The 13,101-nt window shown below is 38.2% G+C and overlaps 3 protein-coding genes across 6 annotated transcripts in view; 2 read left to right on the top strand and 1 right to left on the bottom strand.

Annotated features, from left to right (window-relative positions):
* The window catches only part of rttn (rotatin), a 34,976-nt gene extending 31,962 nt beyond the window's left edge, over positions 1-3,014 (top strand). Inside the window, exons 44-49 of one of the 3 annotated variants that reach the window (XM_058059404.1) lie at positions 77-270; positions 352-625; positions 1,740-1,843; positions 2,059-2,128; positions 2,213-2,235; positions 2,762-3,013. In XM_058059404.1, the coding sequence (XP_057915387.1) occupies positions 77-270; positions 352-625; positions 1,740-1,843; positions 2,059-2,128; positions 2,213-2,235; positions 2,762-2,767 (671 nt within the window). In that variant the 3' untranslated portion in view covers positions 2,768-3,013. Of the gene's footprint in view, positions 1-76; positions 271-351; positions 626-1,739; positions 1,844-2,058; positions 2,129-2,212 lie in introns of all 3 variants that reach the window. The other 2 variants (XM_058059406.1, XM_058059403.1) reach the window with 2 other exon arrangements.
* A 668-nt stretch (positions 3,015-3,682) lies between these two features.
* On the top strand, positions 3,683-7,406 carry cd226 (CD226 molecule). The gene is made up of 6 exons (XM_058059414.1): positions 3,683-3,825; positions 4,979-5,308; positions 5,372-5,743; positions 5,872-5,974; positions 6,606-6,663; positions 6,786-7,406. Exons 1-6 carry the CDS (start codon positions 3,762-3,764, stop codon positions 6,852-6,854), a joined length of 996 nt encoding a protein of 331 aa, XP_057915397.1. The 5' UTR covers positions 3,683-3,761; the 3' UTR covers positions 6,855-7,406.
* The window catches only part of dok6 (docking protein 6), a 42,975-nt gene continuing 36,872 nt past the window's right edge, over positions 6,999-13,101 (bottom strand). For both annotated transcript variants that reach the window (XM_058059412.1, XM_058059413.1), the window contains 4 exons: positions 12,774-12,963; positions 12,477-12,615; positions 11,008-11,113; positions 6,999-8,237 (listed from right to left, as the gene is read on the bottom strand). In XM_058059412.1, coding sequence (XP_057915395.1) covers positions 8,038-8,237; positions 11,008-11,113; positions 12,477-12,615; positions 12,774-12,963 — 635 coding nt within the window. In that variant the 3' untranslated portion in view covers positions 6,999-8,037. The remainder of the gene's footprint in view (positions 8,238-11,007; positions 11,114-12,476; positions 12,616-12,773; positions 12,964-13,101) is intronic.

The following is a 13,101-nucleotide window of genomic DNA, read 5'->3' as shown; positions in this document are numbered from 1 at the left end:
GCTGTTTATTCACTTGTTGATTCACCGCTCCTCCAGGCTGCTCTTATTACGGTTCTGTTTTTTTCCGCTTTCCCAGCATGCAGTTCTGTTTGTGGTGGCGGGCCAGGTGTCCCCCCAGGACCGAAAGGTACCTCCGGCGGATCGCTGATGCAGTCAGTCATGAGGTTGGCCTCGGTGGTCGCTACTGACGGTGGTGCCATCCATAAGCTGTCCTTCTCCCTGCTGGCCAACTTGGCCATGTCCCGGGACTGCAGGGGCGTCTTGCAGAAGGTAAATTCGATAATTGACTCCATCGTGTTGTACTCTTTGTATGTCATTGGTGCCACCATTGTGGTCGATTTCCTCCCCCAGAACAACTTTCTCCAAACCTTCACGTCAGTGCCGGTGCCCAAGGTGGGCGGTGCCAAGGCAGCAGCCGTGGGTGGCGGCCCGGGCGGCCTCATGGGTCTGTGGCTGCGGCTTCTGGTCAGTCTGTCCTTTTCAGAGGACGGCCAGCAGAGTATCCTCAGGACCAGCGGAGCGCTGGAGGTGCTGGCCGTTCTGGCGCCGCATCGACGCCACGCCCTCCTCGTCCTGCACAACCTCTGCTTCTGCCCCGGCAACAAGACTCACATCATCGCCAACGGTACCAGCACTGAAATTTAAAAATTAAATTAAATTAAATTAAATTAAATTAAATTAAATTAAATTAAATTAAATTAAATTAAATTAAATTAAATTAAATTAAATTAAATTAAATTAAATTAAATTAAATTAAATTAAATTAAATTAAATTAAATTAAATTAAATTAAATTAAATTAAATTAAATTAAAATACATTAAATTAAATTAAAATACATTAAAATACATTAAAATACATTAAAATACATTAAAATACATTAAAATACATTAAATTACAATACATTAAATTACAATACATTAAATTACAATACATTAAATTACAATACATTAAATTACAATACATTAAAATAACAATACATTAAAATACATTAAATTAAAATACATTAAAATAAAATAGATTAAAATAAAATACATTAAAATAGATTAAAATAAAATACATTAAAATAGATTAAAATAAAATACATTAAAATAGATTAAAATAAAATACATTAAAATAAAATACATTAAAATACATTAAAATAAAATACATTAAAATACATTAAAATAAAATACATTAAAATAAATACATTAAAATAAAATACATTAAAATAAATACATTAAAATAAAATACATTAAAATAAATTAAATAAAAAAATCATTTTGTTTTTTAAAAAGTACATTTAACTGACAAAATCCGAAACAAATGAAAAAAATTAAATTAAAAAAATAATTTTGTTTTTTTGAAAGTACATTTAATCGACAAAAACCGAAACGAATGAAAACCAAGCCCATTTGTCCCGTAGGCAATGATATAAATCCAGCAAATCCATAATGCATTTTATAGAGAATAATTATAGTAATACACGGGGCAAACAACTTATAATATAATTATGAATAACAAACACACGCTAGATGGAATTCAATCGTGTTTCTCACCTTCTTTATCACATTTGCTCGCCATGCAACTGTCTTTGGCCCCATGGTGGGTTGTTTTGGAGTTGCATTTTATAAGCTCCGTAATGAAGCTCCTGTTAGGGCGTTGCAAAAAAAAGAGACATGCTACGGTACGCTTTGTACGATTTCCCCTACGCCGCACGTACGTGGATGTTTTTATTCATGTCTTTGGTCTTTTCTTTCAGACAAAGCTCTGACCGTCTTGTTCTGCTGTCTGGAAAGTAAAGAGATGGAGATGCGCTGCATGGGAGCATCTGCACTTTGGGCGTTGCTCCATAACAATCAACGGGTACACACACACACACACACACACACACAGGATGGGGTTTATCTCCATGCGCAAATAAAAGCAGGAGGTGCATCTCCCTCTCCCCTGTAAGCCAAAACAAATCTTTGAGAAAGCTTTATTATGCCGCTGACCAGCGTCTTTTATCTCCGGATTCTCAAATCCTCATTATAAAAACTCTCCTGGCCTTTCTTAACTTTCTTATTTCGCCCTCCAAGGCCAAGACATCCTTGAAGTGTCCTTCTCTTCGCCTGCGAATCGAAGAAGCGCACCGCATGTCTAAGAAGGGTAGGTTAATCGGAAATTCATTTGCGTCTTTTTTTTTTTTTTTTAATGTAAATATATATTTATCATTTCATTTGTACGCCACAGATGCCGAGAACAAGCAGGGTCCCGTAAGCTCCTACTTGTTGAAGTGCCTTGAAAGCCTCTGCCTGCTGATAAACACATGATTGTCATTTTAGACAGTTTTCTATATTTATATGCCTGTTGGAGCAGTTTTTGGCTAAATATTTTCTTATTAAATTCAAATTATTTTTTTTTAGCCACACCAAAAAGGAGTCAAAGGAGAGTTTATTGCAAGGTCGGTTTTTCGTCATTTGCTTTGCTTCGGTTCATCTTGTATTTACTCACACGGACATAAAAAGGTCAAATCTGTCTTTGGAGGAACCCGACTTACATGGAAATAATTTTTAGAAGTGGTTTTTAACCATTTTTAATATTTTCACCGCACATTTGCTGTTTATTTAGCTTGAGAGGATGACGGCTAGATGTGGATTTGGGTTTACAGTTCTGGGTTTTTGTGGTTAGACGTGGGCAGGGCACGAAAAAGGTTCGACTCTGACTTTTGGTGTGGCCTCAACGTGACCTTTAAATTTTAGTTTCATTTTAGAAAGGATATTTTTTGTCTTTTATTTGCAGAAATGACTGAAAAAGACTCACATTTGGTGAGCTGATGCAGGATTATTAGGGCCACAATGAAAACTAAATAAAAAAAAAATCAAAAATCAAATAAAATAAAAAATACACAAAATATATATAAAAAATATATAATATAAAAAATATATAATTACATTACATTTTAATTACAATAAACATTTTAATAAAAATAAAATACATTTTATTTGTGTAGCGCTTTTCAAAATACTCAAAGACACTTATAAAAGTATACTGTATAAAAGTCAGGTATAAAAATAATATGAAAATAAAAAATAATATAAAAAAATAATATGAAAATAAAAAATAATATAAAAAAATAATATGAAAATAAATGACAATATTAGCATATTTTCCAGACTATTAAGTCACACTTTTTTCCTTATGTTTTGCCAGAATTAACAAAACATCCTATCCGTTACAGTACAGTAAGTGTGTGTGGTTGTCATGGCGATCACACATATGGTCCAAATTCCAGTACACAGCTATTTTTTTTGATTGGGCCCCAACATATTATTAATAAATCAACTCTTATATGATCAATAATTAGATTAATTTTAGCATCTTTAATGTCCAAAAAGCGTTAAAATGGCCCCTGCATCCTTGGTTTCCTTTGTTTGCGGCCCCCTGTGGACAAAGTTCGACCACCCCTGACTTTGGAGCTGGAAGCCGGACTCGTGCATGCACTTTGGTACGCCCTTGGTACGACCTTGGTACGTCACTTTGTTATTTTTATGTGTTTATCTGACGTGGTTGGCTTTGCTTCATTGTGCTCTTCTATTGATAAAGTGCCTTTGTGTGTGTGTGTGTGTGTGTGTGTGTGTGTGTGTGTTTGTGCTATGAGCTAGCGGCCAGCTAGCCTGAAAGCGCGTGCTCTGTCTCGCCGACCCGAGAGCAAGCTCGCGGCAGGAAGTTGCAGCTCGCAGCGCCACCGTTCCACTGTGGTCTGATCAATGCAGCTTTCATTCTCCTTGGCCGGGCCAAGATGGACGCCGTACAAAAGGAGCGCTGGTACTTCATGGCACTTCTCCTGCTCCTTTCTCTTCAAGGTACGTTTGCAAATGTCTCATCTCGTCTCCTCTTCTGTTTTCAAGTGATTGAAGTAGGGAGGGACTCTTTGTGATACTTTGGTTCCATGTTTTTATCCTGTAGTTTATGATCAATTGCTACAACTGGGATGGAGGTTCTACTGATCCCAATACTACAGGAGAACCTCCAAAGTCCACCACAATCTGTTCTGTGATGCATTCATAAATAATAATGATTAATTAATTCATTTTGTGTAATGTTTCAACGCTCAAAAGTGTCACCATTAGAGGTTTAACGGTGCTTAAGTCAGTTTACTCAACATTTTCCAGCAGGAAGATGCGTTCACAAGACGCAATGTCGTGTTACTACACGTTTTGTACATACAAAGATCGCCTGGAATGCTTTTTCGGAATTATTTTTCTTTTTTTTTATTTATTTATTTTTTTTTAATTATTTATTTTTATATTTATTTATTTTATCTGTTTTTTAAATAATTATTTTTATTGTCATTTGTTGAAAATAAACAACAGTTTTAAATAAAAGGATTTAAATATTTAATGATTAAATAATGACTGAATATTTAATGATGATTATGATGATTATTTTAATTGTCATAAGTATTAAAAAAACAATAAAAATGAAAAAACAAAAGTATTTATTTATTACTTAAATATTTAAGTAATTGCATAATAATTGTTTAAAATGGGAAATTATTTTATTATTTTTTTAAATGTTAAAAATAAATGACAAAAAAAGACAGTTTTTAATAAATTAAAAATAATTATAAAAATAACAGTAATAAATTACGCATAAAATAAAAATGGGAATTTGATTATGATTGTATTGCTCTTTGTGAGAAACAATAATAAAAACAATGTAATTAAAAATGAATATTATGAATTAAAAGTGGGGGTTAGCGTATTATTATATTATTATATTAAATGTCAGTTATTTTGTATTTTTTTAAATATTTTTTCCTATATATATTTTTTGGACAAACAATAAATAATAATAATATACTGCTGACTGTATATTCCACTGAGCAGACACTACTGGTTCTATGGTTATCATCACACTTTTCCTCATGGCCATCACAACTGGCGTCCCAGAAACGTAGTAAAGTATTTATCCACATGACGATGGCGTGAACCTCACATAAAGGGGCGTGTCCAGGTGGCGTCGGCGTCCAGAACAAGGAGACGGTCACCGTCCACCTCCAGGAAGGCATGCTCCTCGACTGCTCCTGCCCCTGGGATGGAAACCTCACCATGGTGTCCTGGACCAAAGACCCGGACTCCAACTCCATCGCCGTTTTCCACCCCGAGTACGGCGTGGCCACCACGTACCACTACCGCAACCGCATCGAGTTCCTGAGGACCACGCCCATGGACGGGAGTATCACCTTGAGGAACGTCACCCACCAGGACATCGGGGTTTATCGCTGCTCTGTTCAGACCTTCCCACAAGGCACCTGGGCCAGGATCATCCAAGTGGAGGACTTAGGTAAGACCTCGGAACTTCAACTTCCGGTTGTCTGCTCGGCGTTCACTGACTTCCCCCTCGTAGACGAACCCCCCTCAGAAGAAGAAGATGCCTCGGCGGCGCTGGTGGACGCAGACGCTCATCTGACGGCGGATCCCGGCAGCAACGTGACGGTGGGGTGCGGCCACGGCCACAACGGGACCGTGCTCCAAGCGGTGGTGGAGCACATGGCGCCGGGCCGCCCGTGGGTGATCATCGGCATATGTAAGCGGGTGGAGGGCGGCACGCTCAGCGAGGACTACAGCGAGCGGGGTCAGATCGGCTGCGAGGACGGCCTGGACGTCAGCCTGCACCTGAGCGCCGTGGCGCCGGAAGACGGCGGCTTGTACCGCTGCAGCTTCAGCACCGACGCCGGCCTGAGGACCAGCACCGTCATGGTCACGGTGCCCCCCGCGGGTAGGAGACGTTATCTGTTTTCCTTTTTGCTTTCTCATGCACTCCATGTCATCATTGGAGTCACAAATGAGGCGGCCATGTTGACGTTGCTGAAGGAGACGTTTCATTGGCTGCTTCTTCCTCCTCAGGGGGTTTCAGCCTGTCGCTTTACATGAAGTTCGTTTACTTGGGGACGGCGATCGCCGGGCTGGTTCTACTGACCGTCCTCCTCATCGTCCTGATCAGGACCAGGTACGGGTCTCCAACCGGGTCTTTGCTTCTTTCACCTCCACGGAAGATGAGACAGGATTTCCTTTTCAAATTATATATTTTTTTAACTTCCATGATTTAATTTAATTGTACTTTTTTCTTGCAAAATCTATGTGTAGTTTTTGTGTTTTTTACTTTTATTTAATATATTTATATATTTAATATATTTTATTATTTTCTAAATATTTAATATATTTGTATTTAATATATTTTTATAATATATTTAATTTATTTTTGTATTGTCAAAACTATTCTACTTCACTTTTAAAAGTTACATTTAATTTTATATTAAATAAAATACATTTATTAATTTTATTAATAAATGTATTGTATTGTATCGTATAAATTAATTTTATTAATATTAATAAATGTTTTCTTTATTTTTGCTAAAAAAAATTATAGCAAAAGTTAAATAAAATTTATTGTATTTTTATAATATATACTGATTTATATAAATTTAATTTAATTTCCATTTACTTTTTTGTTATTTTACTCCATATTATAAAATATATATTTTTTTATTACAAAGAATGGTAAAATATAATTCCCAAAAATGTACATGAACTCTAAATGAAAATTGTATTAATTTTTTTGTGTTTCCTGAACGGCACAGGAAGAAGAGCAGGACAGAAGAGGTGAGGGACAAGCTCCACCCATCTCACACCTCCCAGGTATAAAATCCAACAACCCCTTGCCCACGATCCAACAAGAGAACTACAAGAACTACAAATCTTTGTCGTGTTTCTTGATGATTCCTTCATTCTTCTTCTTCTCGACCGTCTTTGAATCGCAGCCTCGCGTGTCGCCACAGAGATGGCGGCGATGGTGGGCGAGGGAGCTGACGTGCACACAAGTCTACTGAGACTACAACTCAAGGGCAGTCATCAACTTGGCAGCCATTTTTGTAGTTCTTTCCTCTTTTTCTCGCTCATTTACTTAGAAGAAACACTTTTCCTGCGAGGTCACACGTTGCCTGATAGAAATAAAAGTTAGAGAGACGATGACGTGGTGGAACATTCAAGTTTATTACCTCCATCATCGGGAAAAAAAAAAAAAAACATATTTACAGTCAAACATCATAAAAGTGCCATCACACAACAGGAAATAAAGTGACATGTTTGTATATTTCTATCAAGTCTTACACAAATAAAATAACATTAGACGCTGGGAAGGCGTGTCAGCAGGTGTTGTACAGGCGGGGCAGATTGTGTGTTGTGTACACAAAAATAATATTAAAATTAATATCAAAAAATAAAAGGTCTCAGTGAGTCGGAAGGCACTTTTTACTGGAATGAGAGTAAAAAAATATTGTAAACCGGGACCAACACTTCATTATTATTCCTTATTATTTTTTATTAATTATTTTCCATTTAAAATTTATTAAATAATAATAATAATAATAATTTTTCAAGGTGCTTTTTTGCAGAAATGTCAGTAAATTAATTTGCCACCAAAATAATTTAATTTTATTAATAAATAAATATTATTTATTTATAATTATTAATAAATATTTGCCAAAAATGTCATTATTTTACTAAAATAAATTGCAAATAAAATGTTTAGATTGTAATTGAAATACATGCAAATGAGGATAAATCTATTATCATTTTTAGATGCGTTTTCTGTATTTCTGCTAAAGACCGACTATTCATGACAATTAATATTTCTAATTACCATTTGCTTTTCTTGCCAAATACATTGAACATATGAGGAACAGCTCTCAGTTTCGCACCAGTACAATCACAATAATAAACATAACGTAGAAATGAATACCTCGGCCAGCGTCAAGACGTGTTTGAGCAGTTTTAAAGGTGACGAGAACCAGCCTATGACAGCTTTTTCATGTAAACAAAATACGTTCTAAAAGCTGGCTTGAACATAAAAACACATTAAAACGACATTTATTCAAACATTTGTTTTAAGACACTAAAAAGTGGACACGATAATGAATTAACTTAACGAATGACATCATATAATACACGTGACTATACACAGGTCTACATTCGCTCTACAGTAGTGCTCAAAAGTGTCCAAAGGCCCAACTGTCATTGAAGCGGCCTCAGGCTGCAGGTGGCTGCTCGGCCACTAGAGGGCGACAACGCCTCTTGATGGCGCTTCGTCTCTTCTTCCTCCTCGTCCTCGTCGTCGTCGTCGTCTTTGTCCTGCTCTTCCCTCTCGTGCTGATGGGACAGGAAGTTGGGGAAGGTCTGCGCTCGTGGGATGAACGTCATCTCCATGCTGCTTCCTGGGACAGTGAAAGAAAAAAAGTCTGTTCATTATGGGATGCTTAAGCCTATTAATGGCTTATAATTTTCCCATAAAAAAATAATTTGTTGGGGGGGGGGGGTATAATTGGGAAATGAAAAACAAAAAATTGTGAATGTAAAGGTATTATTTTATTTTGTTTATTTAGCAAGATGGTAATTTCCACAAATATAAAAAAACAATGACATAACTTACTGACCTGCAGTATAAATCACGAATATTCTCACAAGAAATGCGTTAAATAATTTTTATTTTGCAGAAACACGTATAAAATTTATTATTTTTTTTAATTAATCCAAGATTTTTTTTCAATATATTGCATTTTTCTCAATTAAATCCATGTGTGTAATGTATAGCGTACAACTGACTTCGCTCGTGTAGCACTTCTTAAATTGACCACAAGAGGGCGCTGAGTCGCCAAAGCAGCTTTAGCAACACAAGGTTGGCGTTACACGAATAAGAATTGGAGTGCGACGTTGAACCGACCACCAGGGGGCGCTGCGTCCCCAAGGCAGCTTCAGCAACACAAGGTGGCGTCACACGAATAAGAGTGGAGTGCAACGTGAAAGATGGCTGAACGGACGACATACAAACCAAAGAGTATTAATGACAAGTGCAAGACGATCCTGCGAGAGATAATTAATATGCTGTATATATTTTCACTTTGAAATAATGATTTTGAAAGAAAGCTATAATACTGGACTGTCAGTCACATCAGCACGTCCTTTAGCAAGTTAAGGCAGCAAGAAGCTAGTAGCTCGCTTGACAATATTGAGTGGTGTTAGCATGACGGCTAACCGAACGTCTGCTCACGTGGAAATGACGACAGTGACGCGTTCAAGATCCCCGTGAAGGTACAGTTTATTTTTTATACCATGTAAAGCATCACGTGACAAACATTTTCATAATTTTGTGCCCCGCTTTTACTCATGTTTTAGCTGTGTATAAACGAATGAATGTTGTATTTTAATGTATCTTTCACTCTGTTTACTTGTTTTTATTCAACTCCATTTTTCTGGAAAGTGTCTTTGAGTATTTTGAAAAGCGCTATACAAATAAAATGTATTATTTATTTATTCATATATGTGCCTTTTTCACAACTAGATTTAGAAACATGAATTTTACATTTTTTACCAAATAAGGCAGAAAGAAGCTAGTAGCTCGCTTAACAATATTGAGTGGTGTTAGCATGACGGCTAACCGAACGGGAAGTGACGTCAGTGGCGCGTTCAAGATCCCCGTGAAGGTACAGTTTATTTTTATACCATGTAAAGCATCACATGACAAACATTTTCATCATTTATTTATTTATTATATATGTGCCTTTTTTCACAACTAGATTTAGAACTATGCATTTTACATTTTTTACGGCAGAAAGAAGCTAGTAGCTCGCTTAACAATATTGAGTGGTGTTAGCATGACGGCTAACCGAACGGGAAGTGACGTCAGTGGCGCGTTCAAGATCCCCGTGAAGGTACAGTTTATTTTATACCATGTAAAGCATTACATGACAAACATTTTCATCATTTATTTATTTATATATGTGCCTTTTTCACAACTAGATTTAAAAACATGAATTTTACAAAATAAGGGGATTTGGATGTAACACCTTGATGAATAAAACGTTTAGTTATGTGATTGATTATATAAAAAGTATATTTGTGTGATTGATTATTATTAATGGTATGGGCGTTTTTTATTTATTTTTTGCATAATATTAATACATTTTAATATAATAAATATATTGTAAATATTTACAAAAAATACATACTTAAAATGAAATAAAGGTGCAAATATATTTAGAATTGTATTTCCTGCCCCCCCGTCCCCCCTGTGATAAGTCTTATCAAGCCGCCATCTTTTGAGACCTGCTTCCTCTTGATCAAATCTCCTCCTATCACTCCCGGATGATCAAACTAAAAGCTCCATTACGATGTTGCCCACATGCCGATAGGTGAGGGGAGGCTCCCAGGGGGGCTCCCTCCCTAAACAATAAAAGAAATACAAGGACGGACAAACGACGTTCCGGCCCAACTATTTCCCCCTCAGAGGTATTTGGTGTTTTAGTGGCCGGCTCCACGGCGGACGTATGCGGTGTTTTACCTTTACTGGTTGCCCTTAGCAGGTGAGCTGAGGCTGAGAAAGGAACCAGCTTTAGCTTAATTAGCCCCCCGGGCCCGCAGCGTATTTAAAAGCAATCAGAGGATGACTCAGCAAATTGTGTGTGCCGATTAGATATTCATCCCGTGTGCAGCCGTGCGTGACAAAGCAGCTGTTGTTGTCCAAAACGAGCGGCGGCACGGCGGCATGGCAGTGTTGCTCATGAACGCTAGCTGCTAGCCACTAGCCGCTAGCCGCTAACACGAGCCAAGCGTACTGGAAAAGAGCGGAGGATTGTTATGTTGTGGAAGGTCAAGGAATGACATCATTGTTCACAAAGCGCCCAATCAGATGCCGGTATACTCGTCGCAGCCACTAGAGGGTGTGTTTGCTATGATATGCTGTGATGTAACCAGCATTTCATGCCTTACCTTGTGTTGACATCTTTTATACGAGTGCAATTTTTCCCTAAGTAGTATTGAGTGTTGTGAGTATTTGAATGAATAGTAAATAAGTGACATAATAAAATAAGCCATTCAGTCGTGAACGTGTTTCCAAGTATTTCCAAGCGCCCACGTTCAATGTCATCAGGAATTCAAGCTCGTCCGCGGCAAGAAGAAGAAGAAGAATGCCAAGGTTGATGCCCTCACCTTGGTAGCTGTAGAGATCTCCCACGCTGTTCTGCCGTGTGATGTGTTGCCAGTAGGCGCTGCGTGGCAGGGAGATGGACTTGGTGAGGGTCTCGGAGGAGCGCACCTGAAAGGAGAGGGAGAAGGCTTCACGTGCTTGCGCTGGCTCGGCGTATGGGGGGGGTGGTTGGTATTCGAGCAGATGTGCGGAATGCTGATGAGCGGTGAGGTGGTGCCGTGATGCCACGCAGGCGTGTAGCTGTGAGGGCCCAGGATGGTGCGGACGTTTCTAGAGCTGAAAACAATAGAGTTTTGGAAAATGGTCCCCAGCAGTACGAGGGTCCAGGTGCAAGGCCACGTGGTCAAGGCTCATCAAACACTTGGCAGGACCACGTCAATAAACAACACAGAGGATGCTGACAAAGACCCGGAAGGGAGGGAAGGAAGGGAGGAAGGAAGGAAAGGATGGATGTTGTGGTGAAGGACGGACAGACAGACAAGCAGCAATCAGTGGACACAACATTAGGTACACCTGCACCATCCAATGGGGCGTCTGTTTGGTGTTTCTGGATGATTCAGGACCAAACGTACACCATCTATTATTTATTCCTTACAATGGAAACGACAGCTCGGCTAGCATCAAATCATTCACTTTTTTATTGCTTTTTTTGGGGGATTTTTTTTTAAATTTTATAAATTTTTCTGGAGGGTATTTTTTTTAACTTATTTTATGTTTTTTATTGGTATTTTATTTACTTTTTATTTTTTTTTGTTTTATTTTTTTATGTATTTTATTTTATGGGGTCAAAATTAGTCATCATGTGAAATATATTTATTGCTATAATAATGAATGAGAAATGAAGATGTCCATTAATTAATGAAATAGTAAAATACAAATTGAAATAATGATATTGAAACAAGATATTGAAATTACTGTATATTAAGTAATATATTAATATTTTAAATATATTAAATAATATTATATAATTATTATTACTGTTTTGCATATTTAAAAATTCCATAAAAATGTAAGAAATTAGATTTTCACAAATGAATGTCTTATTTTAAAGTGGCTTCATATATTTATTTCCCAGATAACGGTCATGATGCATTTTATGGAATAACTGATTCAGTCAAAACAGAAGTTATAAAAATAATATTTTCCAAAATTTAACTTTGCCCCTTCATTCCACTTTACCTATATTTTACAGCGCCTCACTTGTTCTTACACTTGCATGGCGATATTTTATACTATATAATTTATATATATATATACGTATAGTATATATTTAGTATATTTTTATACTTAATTTCACTGTGGTGTTGTTTCTACATTAGCAGTGGTTGGCTTAGTTTTACACTTTAAGAATGAAATTAGCACAGCGACTTGAATGCATATTACCACACACGCACACACAGCCCCCCCCCCCCACACACACACACAAACACACGGCCTTGCAGTCCTTCCCAGCATGGCGTTGCGGGCGTACCTGGGAGCTTTTCTCCATCTCCTCCATCATCCTCTCATGCTGCTGTGCGATGGCCAGAGTGGCCGAGTGGACGCGCTGATAGATCATCTCTCCTTCCCGCGTCTGGAACGTGAACAAGCCCTCGCCCGTGTCGCACATCCTGCTCCGGGAACAAACACACGCACGGACACAACGGGAAACATGAACACACGCCGGCGGCGCTCACGCTTGGATGCACGCCGGACGTTGGACGGCGCATGCCAGGCCAAGGCCATCAGAAGAAGTTTATGTCATCATCATATTATATTAAGAACGCACCTCCCGGACTCGAACGTGAACCATGTGGAGTCTCGGCCGTATCGTCGCAGCGAGCTCAGAGGCCACATGACGAGTTTGAGGCGGGCGTTGTGGATGTCCCACAGGTAGATGTTCTCGTGGGTGATCTGCATGGTGCATTCCCCGTAGATGTCCAGGTTGGGCGTGGGCATCAGGTACACGTTGAAACGCTCTGCAAAATCAAGGACATGAAGATGACCCAGTGACTGGGTGCTTGGCGTGACCTTGGCGTGACCTTGACTATGATGTCTGACACAGCGGCGCTTTAGATAGATATTGCTAGCATAGCACACAGACTACAGAGCACACC

Source organism: Doryrhamphus excisus, chromosome 21, assembly GCF_030265055.1.
Source record: "Doryrhamphus excisus isolate RoL2022-K1 chromosome 21, RoL_Dexc_1.0, whole genome shotgun sequence".
In the NCBI taxonomy this organism is placed as follows: Eukaryota; Metazoa; Chordata; class Actinopteri; order Syngnathiformes; family Syngnathidae; genus Doryrhamphus; species Doryrhamphus excisus.
This window is presented reverse-complemented; position numbering and strand designations above follow the sequence as displayed.

Coding starts and splice junctions, on each gene's coding strand:
- cd226 (XM_058059414.1), top strand. CDS start 3,762: ATGGACGCCGTACAAAAGGAGCGCTGGTACTTCATGGCACTTCTCCTG. Junction 5,309..5,371: donor CATCCAAGTGGAGGACTTAG/GTAAGACCTCGG, acceptor TCCCCCTCGTAG/ACGAACCCCCCTCAGAAGAA. Junction 5,744..5,871: donor GGTCACGGTGCCCCCCGCGG/GTAGGAGACGTT, acceptor CTTCCTCCTCAG/GGGGTTTCAGCCTGTCGCTT.